The 16694-nt window shown below is 41.5% G+C and overlaps 1 protein-coding gene across 1 annotated transcript in view; it reads left to right on the top strand.

Annotated features, from left to right (window-relative positions):
* mrpl11 (mitochondrial ribosomal protein L11) overlaps positions 1-16694 on the top strand; it is a 60171-nt gene that overhangs the window by 16334 nt on the left and 27143 nt on the right. The window contains exon 2 of the mRNA XM_030108393.1: positions 10889-11067. Within this exon, the coding sequence (XP_029964253.1) occupies positions 10945-11067 (123 nt within the window). The 5' untranslated portion in view covers positions 10889-10944. The remainder of the gene's footprint in view (positions 1-10888; positions 11068-16694) is intronic.

Here is a 16694-nt window from a genome sequence, read left to right as displayed (position 1 = left end):
CTTTTAGCCTTCAGGTCAGTGCTGTGCGTTGATAGCAGGCACTGTTTCCTTAACACCACTTTGATGATCAGTGGTAAACAACAAACTGTAGGAAAGATTTAAATTCAATGAACCTTGTTAAGAAGCAGGCCCTGTCGCTGTTTTTATTTCCACCAGAGGCTTTAGCTGTAAACCATAAAGCACCCTGTGCGGCGTAAACATTTGCCAGTGTGATCTCCTGTAATGGAGTAGCCAGCAGATGTTTATCAAAAGTGTTTTTTCATATTACAAACACAACATTATGGCAGATGGAGAGATCAGTTGAGCGTAATGCATCTTTTTTATTTTGGGAGTAAAAGATTCAAACAACTAACAGTCTGTTGGGTACTCTGATGAATATTTTGGCTGAATCAAACGACTTCCTGCACCATCAGTGAAGTGTAAGATGTGATTTTTAAAGCACTACTATGGTCAAGAGATTCTTTTTTCCTTAAACAAAACTGGCTCGTAGAAAACTTGATCTGAAACAGCTGCTGCCGGTATTTCCTGATGTTGTAGATTATTACGAGACCTGCATCTAAATCGCACTCGCTTCGGATGAAATGGCGTTTACAACTGAATTTGTGGAAGTCAGAAGTAGATTTTGTCTGAGATGCACAGCTGGGTGAAGGGTTCAGGTAGGCCAGACTCGCCCGGTCAGATCCGAGCTATGCCGGGTCGTGCGGTTCTTTTTTCCGGTCTTGAGGGATCATTCAGTCTCTACTTTAGTTCTTCGTTCTATTTGACTGGCCTTTAGCACTTGGCATTCGCGATCAATAGCTTCAGGGCCGGAGTTGGATGTGATGAATACTAATGCAGTGGAACAGCGTATGACTGGCTGCCTATAACTTTATATCTCGCGTTATCTCCCGATCATAATGCGAGACGCTCACGAGCCTCGATGAGCGATCACAGTCCAGTGCATTTGTACTGTTTGGTCACAGTCTTAATGCCATCGATTGCGGTTCGTCTGTGACTCATACTTCATTGCTTGGTGCCATCTGAACCGCTACCGCATCCCAGCGTTCCCTGCTGCCAGCGAAGGTCCTTCATGTGCAGTTTATTATGCTGTTAGCAGAGTTTTGGGGGCTTTATGTATTCAAGGGCGGTGATCATTTATTGTGGCACAAATGGATTGCAAACTTTTCTACACAGATGAGCGGAAACATGACATTGCTATTATGATTTGAATAAGATTTCTGCATTTTCATGTTGGCATTCAGGGACACTGGGATCCTCTCCCAGGTTTGTCTGCGTATTTTTATCACCTTGTTGGACTGCAGGAGCTGCTGTCATGTGACTGAAGTGAGTCAGCCTTCCAGTGAAATACCCTTTACGTAATGTAAAGGTGAACACAACCACTGGATGGACAGCCAATTTAAGACTTGGATAAAAGTCATTGTCAGAGCCGGTTAAAGTATATCTACAAGATAAAACAGTATTTGTTCTCTCTCTTTGTAATTTCAAAGAATACCGAGTCATGGTTTCTGCTTGGGAAAAGACTCTGGCAGGGTTTATCTGTTTAAAGAGAAAGAAACCGAAGCCTTTCTTTTCTGTTGAGATGGAGTGATGCGACCGGAATGAGAATTCATCACCTCCTATCAAACTATGTTAGAATTACACCCTCAGGAAGGGAAACATAAAGTAATGGATCACACATTTCGTAACTAACCAAGGAGAGAGGCTTGCTAGAGTAAATTTAATCTGTCAAATGAAATCGTCCTAATTAGGGCTGGGAATTATCAGCTGAGCTGCAGATACCCCGTTATCACGGAACACGGGAAACCAGCAGGAGAGCAAAGCAAAGAAAGATGAAAAACAGGAAGAAAGGGCTCGCCAGTGGAAAAACAAGGGGTCATCGACATAAATAAGATCCTCAGCAGGCGATTGTTAAAACGCTAGAAAACACGTAGTTTAGCTGATGTAGTGTTCATTAGTTTTAATTAGTTTGTTTACATTCCGACATTAGCTAATTAGCACTAACCACGGTACAGCGGCGGCTCGTGGGACTGTAATAATGTGTCTGGCGTTTAGTCACAAGCCACAGTGCTGCAAGCGTTCAGAGTTCAGTGAAGTTATCACAGTCCGCGTGTGGCGAGGATGAATATATTACTTCCCAAATTCACAGCCGTCAGTTTGCGCCGCAAAAACTCTAAATCTTTCCCAGTCGATTTGTCAGTATTAAGCTGTTTGTCAGTTTTATGTCAAGATTATCGGAAAATGCGTCTAAGCAGTGGGGAAAAAAAAATCTAATGGAAACAGTGACTAATGTCTTGATTCCAGTGGGCTGATAATTTAATAAATCGCACAAAAATGAGATAGTTCAGCAAAACAAAAGAAAAGATCTTTCTTTACCCTAAAAAAAATCAAATAAAAAATATTGGAGCAGACATTTTTTTGGCTTGATGGAGCTTTGCTTATCTCCGCATCTCAGCACCTCAAACTTTCTCTCGGCTCCCAGAAACGATTGTTAGGTTGATCTCTGACTCTAAAAGATGGATGTCACACTCAATTTGGTTGACTGTTCCAGTTTGAGCTCAGCGCTCTGCGTACAGGAGCAGTAAAACACAGCAAAATAATGAGGTTTTAGATTAAAGAAATACAAGTGCTTTCTTCAAATCATCAGAGAACTTTTTTTTCACCTCTTAAACCTTACCTAGTTGAAATTTTGAACTCACTCTGTAATGCTTCCACAGTGATGTTATTTTCCAAGTGTGGAGGTATCTAGTGTTTACTGCTGCATTATAGATGACAGACGAATTTAAAAAAAGGAAAAAAAATGTTTAGCTGTTTTCTCAGCCATAAATAACTTCTAATGTCAGTTAATTTTTTTTTTTTCAAATCTACATTAACATAAATATGTACCTTGCTAATTGCGAATCTTAAATGTATGCCCACACAACCACATAAACAGAGCATACTTAATAGCAAAACAAATATAAATAGAAATGTTTGTTGTTCTTCCACAAAGAGTCGGTGAATCCACGGCTTCACTTAATGCACAACTTCAATATCTCCTCCAGTATTTTGGTCATTATTATTGTTGTTTCTTTCCTTACTGATGCTTTACTTGAGAGATAATTGTTTTTTTAGAATAAGCACAATGAGATATTTTGACATTTCTGTCAAGTATGACAAATGTCCCCGCAGTTTCCCATTTCTGCAGTGCTGCAGTATCAAGACAGCTCATTCAAACCTATAAATGTCAGCCTCCAGGAGGAAAAGGCAGAGGGATCAGCAGGGTCATCAGGATCCGCCGTGACAAGATTTTGTGTCAGTTTCAGTGGCAGGAGTGTTGTATTTCATAAAATAAGTACAAACCTGCCGGTGGTGCTGCATCAAAAGTCAAGATATCAAAGGTCTTTAGGTCTTTTTCTGTGGGCATGATGGATATTTCTACCAAATGTCATGTCAGTCCGTCTGATAGCTGTCAGGACAGTTCACTCAAAGCCAAGAATGTCATCCTCAGGGAAAAACACCCGGCGCAGTTATTAGGATTCAATATTTGGGCTCCAGTGATGTCTTTCAAAGGACATACACAACATTAAAATGAGAATAAGTTTGAAATTCAACTTCCTTGTCAGTTTGTGAAGTGTTGGTCAAGACAAAACTTCTTGACTGATTTCTTAAAAGATTATAATGTATATTCTGTGTATTACCGAGTAATCATAAGTTCATGTGTTCAGTTGTCACACTTTAATGGAAGATTGGGGCTTTCTTTTTTCTATAGACTTTCTTCCCTAAACTCCAATTGTTGACTTCTTTTGTTTCTTTTCTTTCTAAGTTTCCTTCCTGCCAACCTCTTCTTTTGACTGTCCTCATCTCGGCCTTAGTCGGTTTTGGCTGACAGGTCATGCAGTTAACCAGGACCTGATTGTCTAATGTGGTAAAATTTAGGTTCTACAGCATTTTCTCCTCCTTGTCCACTCATGTCTGCTTTCAGCTGTTCCTGTCCTCCTTTAGCCGTGGTTTCAGATTGTAATTGGTCCTCTGAAGTGTTGTATTTAGCATTTCTGTCTCCATGGTTATTGGCGTTGGCTCGTTGTTCCTGATTTTCTGGATTAGTATGTTCATCTCAGTCTTGCCACTGGCTGGCACGTCATCTTTTGTCTTGTCGATGAGTCTTCATTGATGTGTGGCTGCAGTTTCTTCAACCATTTTCTGTTGTCCGGCTCCTCCAGGGAATCTGTGACGATGTGCTCACTACTCAGATGGACTTATGGTCTATTTCAGTCGTTCCTTCTCTGCCTCTGGCTGAATTTTAACCTCTGAAGTTTTCCATCTGTTACTCCTGAAGCCTATTCTTCAAGGTGGTGATCTCTGACTTGAGCTGGTTCACTTTCTTTCCATTGTGTGAGTCCTTCTCCACAGCAATGCCCTTTTTCTTTAGTGTTCGGGATCTTTGTTCAGGCTTCATTCCTTTCAGTGATTGTGTTTTCATGATGATTCTTCATCTGTCTGACTTCCTTTTTCCTTTAACGGCATCGTAATCTTCGCAGACTCACTCTCCTGAGCTTTAAGAGTCTCTTTCGGAGCGGTTACCAATGAACTGAGTTTGTTGCCTTTTTTTTTTTTGGGCTTGTGTTTATTTTGCAGTGTTTTCTTTTCCAAAGCAACCTCCTTCTCTCTATGGTCCCATTTCTTTTTCCATCTTTCTTTGACAAGAGCATTTGTTTTCTCTGCCTGTTTCTTCATCTCTCATGCAATATTGTTCTCTTTATGGCACTGTGGCTTCAGGTTTGAGACCACGAGCTTGGATGTTTTTAGTGCCTCTCCCTGCAGTTGTGTCTTCCCTGCAGCCGCCTCCTTCCCTCTAATGTCCCATCATTTGGTCCATTGTTTGTTGGGTAAATGTTTTCGTAGTACTTCATTAAGGTGCTGGCACAAGTTCACTTTTCAGGTGATTTGACCATTTTCTCAGGTTTGGAGTACGGGGTACTTGTGAGGCTCTCTAGTGACCATCCTGATGTGCGTTCCTCTCTGCAGCCTCCCGATTTTCTCTGATCCTGATCCTGTTACAGTTTTCAGCATTTCTTTTTTTCAGGGAAGTTCTTCTGTTCGCAGATGCTATTACAGGCATCTTTGTCCTTTTCATTCAACTCCTCTCTAAGTTTTATGGCCTCTATCTGCATTTTTTAGGGCCTCTTTCAGGGCTTAGACTTCAGAAATGAGCTGGCGTACTTCCTGACTGTCTTCTTCCTGCAGGGCTTTCTTTTTTTGTCATCACTTTCTTCGTCTTAGCAACTGATTTATTTTCCTGGTCTGACAAAGTGCTCATTACGAAGTTATTTTCTTTCAGATGCTTTCTGTATTCTCTGCCCGTGGTTTTTGTCTCAGATAGAAGACAATTGTAAAATTTTCAAACGGCCGTATCAGGCGGCTCAGGACACTTTGATCGATTGAACTCTTGTTGTGTGTTTGCGTTTCCATCTCAAGACCATTTTCTATGGTGTGATGCTGTTGTCTTAGGTTACCATGGAAACTACTGACTGTTTTTTTTTTCCTTCCTTCTTTTTATATCCAAATCAACACAAATAAAATTCACCAAAATAATTCTGAAACTTTTTGTGCATGGCGATAAATTGTTGTGGATATATTTTTTGGGGCTTGTTTTAAAGCTATTTTCCTTAAAAAAAAAAAAATCTCTGTATTGTCAGCACCTCTTTGCCCAGGCCAGTACCAACCCCAGGTTGTAGTCTGGTGACCATGAGCTGCCAGCGGCCTTCTGAGGTGCTTCAGGGACAAAGTTGCTGCTGAGAATAACAAAGCATCCAGCTCTGAAAGTAAAATATGAAAAGTGCTCAGAAAGGCATTGCTTTCAGGCTGGCATGCGCTCCCACTTTGATAAGATAATTATATTTCAGTCCTCATCTCATGCATCTGTGTTGTTGGGAAGTATTTAACATCGTTTTCTTGGCTCTTTCCGGTTCTAATTGAGCAGAGACACGGAGATGAGACGGCAGATAATGTGTAACTAAAGTTATTGAACCGGTTTTGATTGTGTGTTGTTGTAGGTACAAAGCCTTATCCCTCTGAGAAATTAATTACTATTCAGTTTTCATTTCATCAGGCTGCTGCTGAAAGCTGAGGAGAGAATATTTCCTGAGCGCTGATACAGTATGAGTATCATTTAGCTGGGCAGAGTTTTAATCAAGGAAAGGCCCTGAAGAGGTCATTTGTCCACTGTTTAGGGTCATTTTATAGATTTCCAATTTCTGTGACCTTGACTTGTAAATAAATAGCAGCAAATAGCATCACTGATGTCAGCCACAGATCAGTGTGTCTCTTTAATGAGAGCTAAAGTGAACCTAATTGCCCAAACAACAAACAGCGGTGGGTGCAATTAGGCCCACTTTTTTTAAACAGCAAGCAGATTCATTTCTTTAATCAAAGTCAGCTTTATCCTTGAAATGAAGTCAGTTTTAATTATGCTGGAATCCACAACAATATCTGCTGTTACTGTGCTGTGACAACCTTCAACAATTTCTGCCGCATAATGATGAAAAGCTTTAAAATGTAATTTTTTAAATATTTTTTTTTTTCACTGTGTAATTTCAGATAATCTTTTCACAGCGACCTGTGTAGACCTGCGCATTATCACGACAGGTGGGGTTTTTCTGCTGCGTTTCCTGCGTTTGCTCTAGTTTATTGACATGTTTACCCCTGTCAGAGATGCTCCTTCCATCACTGATGGTTTATTTGACAGAAAGCAGGGAAGCATGAAACGCCCCGCATTTTCGTGGAAATGAAGGATGCAGGAATGGCTGTGCGATATGGCAAAAATGGGGAGCACAATATATTTCTCCCATCGCTCAACATCAGTATTCATCATATGTATTTAGTTCGCTGATGCTTTTACAAGACCTAACTCTTGATTGAAATGTTTTCTTTCAGGCTTTTACACAGCTGAAAAATGTACGTTTTCATGTCGTAAAAACAGCTAAGTTGTGGAGCAGCTGACAAGAGTTACAAATTAAATGAATTAAAGTCGAAATACCATGTTTAAACTGTATGTAAACCAGTTTGTCATTAACCAAGATTTGTTGTATACAACATGTTTGTCACATCAGGTGAGTGTTTCGATATGTAGTTTATGTTTTCCCTGCAGCATCTCATAAATTATGTCCAAAACAAGTCAGTCATTAACATCATTTATCTGATAAACCATTGAAATTGCCAGTTATTTTATGTAATAACCGTGAGGTGGTATTTTTTTTTTTCTTTTTATAAAAAGACAAAAAATAGTTTGACAAAGAAACAGTGTGAAACACTAAAGGTGATCATACACTGGGCATTTTGGGGCTACCTCAGATGGAAGATGAGCAAATGTGATTTGTGTCTAAAGATGAAGTTTAGTTTCAAAATCGGCTTCTTGAAGGAATGTAAACATGAGATTTAAATGTCAAGTTTTCATCAGTCATAAAACCCATGTATTTGTAAAAAGACAGAATCTCAATTGCGGAACCTTTAGGGTTGTTTTTGTTTGAGCATATTGCAATTGCTGAAAAGCCAGGGCAATGGTACGAGCACAATGATAAACAATAGTAACATCTGCATAATGATGCTCAGAATAATCTGCATTATGACTCACTTTTTTTAAATTGGTATTAAATAATGTAGTTGCCAAGACTGACCCTTATGATGCACAACATGTTGATGATAGTTAGAAAATCTAAAATCTACCAGAAAGCAGGGAACGAGAACTTTGTGCTCGTCTACTGGCCGTCACATTGAGCCACAGGACTCCCCCAGTGGGAGTCTCCATTCAGACAGCATCCGCCCTGTGCTCCTCAGCATTATCCACACACTCAGTCATACTGAAGAAGTTGAAGGTATGACGGAGAAAGGGGCAGGAGAACTCGCTCACTGCACAGATTTTGACAATTTTACCGCCTTCAAAACAAAATAAATTCAGTCAACCCCAGAATAAAAAAAATGGTAAACTAAAACAAGAAAGAAGAACTTTTCACATTTGTCATTTTCTGTATAATAATATTTTTTTTTAAATGAATCTGTGTGAGTTGCTTCACTTTGGACCAGGCTTTCCAACCTTTCCCAGACCTCGAGTTCAGCAACTAAACTTTTCAATTGCAGCCACAAAACTTTCGACCAGCCTCCACATTTAGGTCACTGGCCACCCTGAAAATGCACGAGTCTCAGTGGAAAGCATTCATTTTCTCTGGCCTTCTTGGCACAGCCTACATTATTACTGTAATTTATTATTAGTATGACCAATATGCTCTTAAAATTGTGTCTTATTTATATTTTTCATTATTAGCCTGGCCCAGTGGAACAGTGGTTAATGCTCTCACCTCGCAGTGTGACGGCTGTTGGTTCAAATACGGGCCTGGCCTTTCTGTGTGGAGCTCCTGGTTTAGGTGTAAATGGATTTTATTTTTTACAGTGTCCTTTCCACTTACGGTATTTCACATCCCTCAAAGCACTTGACGTTATTAGTCACATTCACCCGTTCACATGGATCTTCTGCATGATGAGCTTTATTTTGCATGCGGCCGGGTGTCGTTACTGTAATCACCCCGGGTTCAGTGGAGCTTCGCGTCGTGCAGTCAAACTTGATGTTGTGCCCAAGTTTACGAGTATCATTTCGCACAGAGCAGCGTGTAATGAACTTATGAGATGGTAGAAATCACACAGTCTCCGAGAAGCTCGAGGGAACGACTGTGCAAACAAGATATGAATTTAACTTGAAACTACAGGGGGAGAAAAAATATGTCTTACTTCTCGTGGCTGCGGCGGCGGCGGCGGCGGCGCTCGTCTTACGGCTGGATTTCCACTCACCTCACCTTTCGTCTATTAGGTAGTAATTCGACAGCGTGGTTTGTGGCACGTCATTTATCAGGCATGTTTTAACAAAGTGCTTTCACGCTGCAACTCCGCGCGGCCCAAACAAATTGCTCTTTCTGTGTACTCCTTGTTATCCGCCACGCCGTTGCCAGTAATTGCCGTAGGAATGGAATATTCAGCCTAAAGAGCGGCTCGAAATTGTGCCTGTTCTTTTCATATTACAGTGGCTTTGATTTGATTATTCACAGCAAAACATTAACCCAGCTCTGATTGAGGCTTATTGTGCTTCCTTGAACTGTGTTTTCTGCTGCGCCGCCTCTAATGCGCCCCCCCCCCCCCCCCCCCCCCCCCCCCCCCCCCCCATGTAAATTCCGCAGCGTGAAAAGCGCTGTCAGTACGGTTGTGATGCCTTATGTAGGTCAATTCTTCAGCGTTCACCACTTGGCCTTGTGATGAGTGATTTCATTTTGCAAGGAACTGCAGTTTTATTATTCATACTCCAACACAGATTGGAGCTGCGGTGCATTAAAGCATGAAGTTGTCATTTCCCCAGTCGCAGAACTGTTGGTCCCTTTGCCCCAAATTGGAATTAAACCCAACGTTTAATGCTCGACCTAACTGTCTGTCCCTTGGAGTTACAGAACTCTAGTTAAGCCTCGTCTCTCTGGTCTTGCAGTATTGAGTAAGTATTCAGTAGTCATTTCCCTTGCTTGTGTTTTTATTGCGCGTTTTTTTTTCCGACCTCTGACTGCAGTTTTTGTTATTTCGCTTATCTGGTCAGCTCAGCTCCACGAGTCTCTCTGTCACTGTTTGACAACAGGAGAGGCTTTCCTCGCTTCGCATTTAATGCATACTGGAGTCTGCGTTTCTAACTGGTTCGAAAACCGATCTGACCTGCAACGCAATTTTTTTTCTACAATAAAGGGGGGGCCGAGCACGTTCGGTGTGTAGTGTGAATTGACCTCTGGAAAGCAGCAGTGTGTGCGAGTTACATGGCGAGGAGAGAGAATCCCAGCTAAATGGAATCTATTTGGGGCTCCTTCGGCAGTATGCGAATCACCTTAACGCCCCTCACAAATATTGCCTCATGGTGGCTGCACTTTAACGGCGGCTGGATAATCAGCAGTCCAGATAGAATCACAACTTTTCTCTGAAGCAGCTTTTCCCTGTTTGTTGCTCTAAAGCAGCGTGAGGTCCCGTATATCTTTCTGCTACTGTCTCCTCTGTTGATCTAATTGGATACCCTCTGTTGCCTACCATGAATCATTGCTGGACCTCTTCTCTTCCCCTCAAGTACTTATTTTTATTGAATGCAGGGTTCCCCTGAATCACGAGCCTCAACCTTAAAACTTGTATTTGTCCCTTGGCTGCAGTCATTGATCTTTTTTCTTCTTCTTTTTCTTCTTCTTTACAGCTGTGTCAGTACCACTTTTATTCCAGCAGAGGATTATAGACCCTGCTTTTATGTCCTCTGTCTCCCCGGAGAAAGGCCAGGAGTTCAGGCTTTTCTCTCCACTCCACTAATTGACTCCTAATTTGGCAAATGCATTTTGAGGCGGAGTGAAAAGTCTGACCCCTCTTTGTATTCACGTGTGCAGAAGATGCTCCCGTCCTTCCTCCGCGTGTCAATATTGTTGCTCGGCCCGTCTCTGCCCTTGACCTCCGCCGGTACGGCGGCACTTCTGCTGCAGCGCACGTAGTTTACTTGTGACACTTCTCAACGCGAGGTGAGGCGACTGAGGCGTTTTGGCATGCATCCCATGATTTCTGGAAGAGAAGAGTAAATCCCGAAAGTTCTCGGGTTCTTCGGTGTGCTAAGCGTCGCACTCCGGCTTCTGATCCACACCACAAACACCTCCAGGAAAGTGGCTGTTGCTGAGCCGATCGAAGGCAAAGATTTTTTTAATTACTCACCCGCCACAGAATGGAAAGGCACAGATTTTGCCTGTGGGTATCCGTATCGACTGGAGTGTATGATGTTTTAATGAGCCCTGTGTGGGAATGATTTGTTGCAGTTGTGTATGCGCGAAAGGCTAATTTGTTTGTTTTTCCTCTGTGTTTTCAGTGGATGGATTCTCAGTCGACCTGCAGGCAGATTTAAGGCTTTCCAGACCGACAAGGATGTCAAAGATCTCCAAAGCAGCGAAGGCTGTGAAGAAATTGGATACTGGAAATGTAATCCGGGCTATTGTGAGGTCAGGACAGGCGGCCCCCGGACCGCCGCTCGGGCCGATCCTGGGACAGGTAAAATTGCTCTCAATTCCACTCCTTGTTCCATCTGTTCACTCCGAGTAATCACGAGTATTAACTTAATTGCAGGAGCAGTGCTTCATTTTGTCAACTGACCTTCTGCGCGCAGTTCTCATTAACTGAGAGACAACCTGATCCTTCCCTATTTTCACTTTGCCAATCACAGGGTCACCTCACAGGGTTGCCTCCCTCCTCCGTCTCATGCTACACCCCCCCCACCCCAGCTCCCATCTCCTCCTCTCCTCCTATTCATATTCCCATTTTCATTCTAGTCGCACAGCCGCATTGTGCCGGTTGGATGCCACACACCGCCTCAGTTTTGCAGACTGTTTTCTCGCCGTTTCCCGGCCAGAGACCCGAACGCCTCCATCTTCTGCGCTTGTCCACACACATTAGCCTCACTCCGCACAGGCCAGCTGATGAAATGGGACTGAACCTGTGAAGGTTTTGTCTTAAATTCCTGTATACTTCCTTTTGCCTCGGTCGCTCCGAGAAGAGACAGTCAAGGTTGTCTTGGTTTTTTTTTTTATATCGCTCGGGGATGCACCACTACAACTTTTTCTTTTTTTTTTTTTTTTTCATTTTTTACCTGTGATGCCAATTCCAAGTGGAAAAATTTATGTATTGGCGGCTTCAATAATAAAATAAGTCAGGAGTCCTCAAGCGATGAGCGTAGCGGAGTGAGGGGAGAAGCAGAGCTTGAGTTATAGCGTTTCGTGCTCTAAGTAAAATCATTCCTCAGTAACTCGGCTATTGAATGCTGATGCTTTGGTAATTAACTTCATCTCTGTTTCTGATCACATAAGTGCATTGTTTTAAGGCTTTCTTGTGAAATTTATCTTTTATTTTGCGCCGTAAAGGCACAATCTGCTCCAGCTTTTTAATGGCCGTTCGGCTATTAAAGTTTGATTGTCTTTTGCAAGATTGAACGAAAGCAACAGTGTGGGCCGTTCAGCACATACTAATGATCCAGTTAGCCTCTTTAATGGCCGGGACGCTTCAGCCCTGGATGCTTTCGCACGCTTGGAAACCAGATCAATTCTCACGGTTCATCCGTCTCCAGGACTTAATGATGACACTCGGGCGGACAAATGGAAAACTGAACACAACAAGCGGAGAAAAGGAGCAACACTTTATTACTGACGTCGGAAACGTCACAAATTAGTTGAATAACGATTTCATATTTCTCTTACCTGACACTGATAATAACTTTATCATTACTCCAAAGAGATGTTATTGAAATCTGAGTAACACAAAATTGGTTAATTACTGAAAACCTCATGTGCCCGATCAACCGGTTTGTCCCGCTTTAAATACATTTCTCCACATGTATCTGCTTTGTGTCGGTCTCGCCTTTAAGGCATCATGAGGCTCTGCGTCTCTTATTGATTCAGTTTCACTCAATTATTTTCTGTGATAATTACCTAAACTTTTGTGGAAGAGGTGATTAATATTAAAAAGAAATCCAATCAAACATTTTTAATTACTTCTTTTGAAAGTACAGTTGTGCAGTGGATGGCACCGTTATCTGAGAGTGAAAAGACTGTAGTTCGATTCTACGCTCTGAAATTTTCTGTGAGCAGTTTGCATGTTTCCCCCGTGCTTATGCTGCAGTTTCCTCCCACAAAACAAACACATTATGCTCAAGTTAACTGATTGTTACTCTGTGGTTGTTTTTGTCTGGAGACCTGTTGCTGCCAGTTGAGAAACACTTGAGTTTCCTGCAAACCCCGTGTAAAATAAAGCGAGTATATTAAAGGCATAGACGGATGCTTAATCGTCTCATTTGGCTTGTCAGATACAAAAACAGCTGCCAGATAATTTTTCCTAATATCGACCATTCAATTATGAAACTAAAAGTTTCAGTTTTATTATAAATACTTCTGTTCCAGGTTATTCAAGCTCTCCCTGGTCCGGCTCTTTTCTTTGCAGTGGTGAGAAGTAGTAAAATACAAATGGACCATTTATGCTTCCAACCTTTTTTCAAAAGAGCAATAATGGCTTTTAACAAATAAATACAAATTATTTACTCCTTGCAACACTCTTATTTTAAACCAGCTTGATGATTCAGTTATTTAGCTTCCATTTAGGAGGAATCTAGTTTTCATCATGCCATTCTATCCTGGCTTCTCAGCATCAAGACGGATTCTAACATGAACCATTCGAGCGATGATGCAAAGAAAAGACTCCTGAATGATCTCTTTGTCTATCCATCACTGAGTTTCATGCACGAGCAACATTAAAGATAAAAAAAAGAAAGGATAGGAGATGAGAGAGCGGGGACCTGACTCTGGAGACGAGATGCTTGTTGAAAGTGAAGCATGCGTGCGTGAAAAGATGAGGAGAGCCAGCAGCTGCTTCTCTCAAGGAGAACAACACTGATGGCAGATCAGATACAGAGACGCTCCCCGTTCATCGTCTGATTTAAGAGGAATGTTTGAAGTTTACACGTAAAAAAAAAAAAAAAAAAACCTCCCAAAAGTCCGTTTTTGAAGTTTTGCATTTGCTTAAAGTACATTTCAGAAACTGCACTCTCACATATATTTTACTTGGAAAAGAAGAAAAAAAAAAGGAAGAAGTGAAAGTATCTTCTATTTTAGATTCTCATTTTATTAGTTTTTAGTATCTGAGATCACTTTTTCAAGACTGTCCATCATATTTAAGGATTTTCTGTTCAGTATGGCACAGAGTCAGATAAAACACCAGGGTATATAAATGTATTTAGACCAGTTTAAAATTAAATAAGCATTTAGTCTTACATGATGTTTTATTCTAATTTCAAATATATTCCCATACATAATCTGCTGTTGTGATGTTTTTTGATGTAAAAACAAAAATACTTGTTGTTCGATATGTTTTTCACATTACATTCTGATGATCCTTCATGATATAATGGTTCAGGCAGAGTCCATTGTTTTATGTAAGTATGTGAATTTATTTTTTCCAATCCACAGTTTTGGTAGTTGCTACAGTAGTGCGACATTATTCTCCGTTTAAAAGACATAAAAATGACAGATGGCAAAATATTCTTACCAAATTTTACAGACTTCTTCTGTCAAAATGAGCAGAAAATAGTGCAGGAACGCTGCTGATCTGACACAAAACGGCTTTTCTTAACAAGCTACAGCTGTTTTGTTCCAAGTAAATCAGTACAAAATTAAAAGCGTGATCTGTTCTTCAGTGAAGAATAAATAGACTTTGGTCAACTTTTTCTCCTCATATTTTTTTCTTCCCTCTGATTGCTTCATCGTCTTCTGCAGGCTTTCATATGCTACGGCCATGTGGGAGAGCCTTGCAGGCAACTCGTCCCAAACATCAGAAAATTCACTGATGAGTCAGTCACTGTTAGAAATCAGAGTACATTTTTTTCTAACATCAAAGCAATGGAGAGGTTTCATCAGCGCAGGTCTGCCTTAATATTATTCGAATACATTTTTTTAAAAACGTGCTAAAACACTAAGTGGAATAAAAGATAACTCTTCACTGTCCTTGTGGGCATACAGAGAAATAATTTCAGTTAAGAGAAAAAAATATTTATGAATGAAGTGACTAAAAATCCATTTATGATTACCTGCGCAGCACCTAAAATTCGAGCAGCGGAGCCTGATGAACACAGCCGAGCGTTTTGCGGCTAAAAGGTCAGAATGAATATTGGACAGCCGTCCGCTTTCTGCCTGTGAGAGCAATTACAGAAGAATACGCTCTGCCTCTGTCACTGCGGCGGTGGCTCTGAAACGGTGAATAAATTGTTTTAGGCGCCACATTCGGTCTAGAATGACTCGTTTCTCTGTCAGAATATAATCCATTCAGTCCAATAACATTCTCAGAGCAGCATGATTGAATTATTTTGTCCTCTTTCAAGTTGCCAGCGGGCGGCGAAGGCCTTGTGGTTTAAACAATTCTGAAGCACAGTGTGATTTACCTGGGAGTGATCGGCTTAATCAGCATTGTTTGCAATCACCTGGCAGGGGCTTGGATTCATTGGCTGTTCATTTATATCTTAAAATCCTGTTGTTGTGCTGGAGGGTTGTTTTTGTTTTGTTTTTTTTTTGTTTTTTTAAGCAACAACTGAACCCACGTTTAAATAACAACGAAAACCCTAACACTTTAGCCATCCTGGGAGTCAAGTCAGCATGCCAAACTCTTTCTGTTCCTCAGACCATCTCTGAACTATGTGTGCTCTGTGGCAGGATGCATTGTCCTGCCGAGAAAGCCACAATCATCAGGGAATGCCTTGAAAAGGCTCCATTGCCTGCTCCATTGCTTAGGTATATGTCACCCTGACATTCACATGGATGGCGATACCACAGGTTTTCCAGCAGGGCATTGCACAAAGCCTCCCTCTGCCTCTGTAAGCTTGCTGCCTTGCCATTGCGTATTCCGGTCCCAGATTTTTCCCAGGTAAGCCCTGCTCACACGCTCAGCCATCCAGTTCATATCAAAGAAAATACGGTTCGTCAGATCACAGCACCGTCTTCCACTGTCCAGGTCTGACGCCGAGGCGCTCCGTTTTAGCACTTCTGGCCGTGGACGGGGAGAGCAGTGTGGGAACCCTGACTGATCCGCAACACGGCAGATTTGTGTGCAGCAAACAGAGATGCTCTGTGTGTGTTCTCACACACAATTTGATCAACGGTGTCTGCTTGATCGATCCTCCAGGGATCAGCTCCAGTTGCCCGTGACTCTGTCACCAGTTAATGGCTTTTCCTTCCTTATCACAGTTGGCAGATAGACAGATAGACAGATAGACAGATAGATAGATAGATAGATAGATAGATAGATAGACGGAAAACCAGACTCGCTGTGAATCAAGAGCTCAAACCACTGTGCAATTCAAACACATTTCCTCTGAGGACAAAATGCTCACCTGCTCCCTCATATATCTCACCTGCCAACAGGTGCCACAACAAAAAGATAATCAGTATAATTTACAGCCAGCTGGTCCTGATGGTATGGTGATTGGTACATGTCCACGTTTGCAGGTGATGTTTATGTATAATTGTTTTTCTCAAACACGCGTCTGTGTCATCAGGGGGTCTGCAATCTTTACAACCAACAGAGGTGCGAAACACATCTAATCTAAACCCTCTGCATATAGCTATAGTTGTATTTATATATTTAATGAGCTGCACTTTAGAAGGATCCATTTTTTCCTGATGACTACTTCCAGCTTTCAACAATACTGTTACATGATTTCTCTCCTCATATCAATTATACAACAAAGCCAACAATGGTGGGAGCGATGACAAATTAGATCATATTAAGTGAAATTATCCTTATTCCTCGCTTACTTTCTTCCTCATTTATCCATGTTTAGCTCACTGAGTCCTCGGGTTGCACGCTTGACATTTACCACATAATTTGAAAGGCTCTATGTGGGGTGTGATTCATACGTTTGACGCCGTAATATTAAAAATTCTTTTATTGAGGTGCCGCATATTTCACCTTGAACTTTAAAACTGAGAGGCCTATTTAAAGATTGTTTGCTGTGCAGTAAATCAAAAAATATTTACATGTATTTTTTGTGAAAGCTGCAGGGAGCCGCTGTAGAAAGGCTGTAGAAGCACATGTAAACTCCAGAGCTGCAGGGTCCGCACCGCCGGCACAGGCTGCATGAGTTA

Source organism: Salarias fasciatus, chromosome 2 (assembly GCF_902148845.1).
Source record: "Salarias fasciatus chromosome 2, fSalaFa1.1, whole genome shotgun sequence".
Taxonomy (NCBI): domain Eukaryota; kingdom Metazoa; phylum Chordata; class Actinopteri; order Blenniiformes; family Blenniidae; genus Salarias; species Salarias fasciatus.
This window is presented reverse-complemented; position numbering and strand designations above follow the sequence as displayed.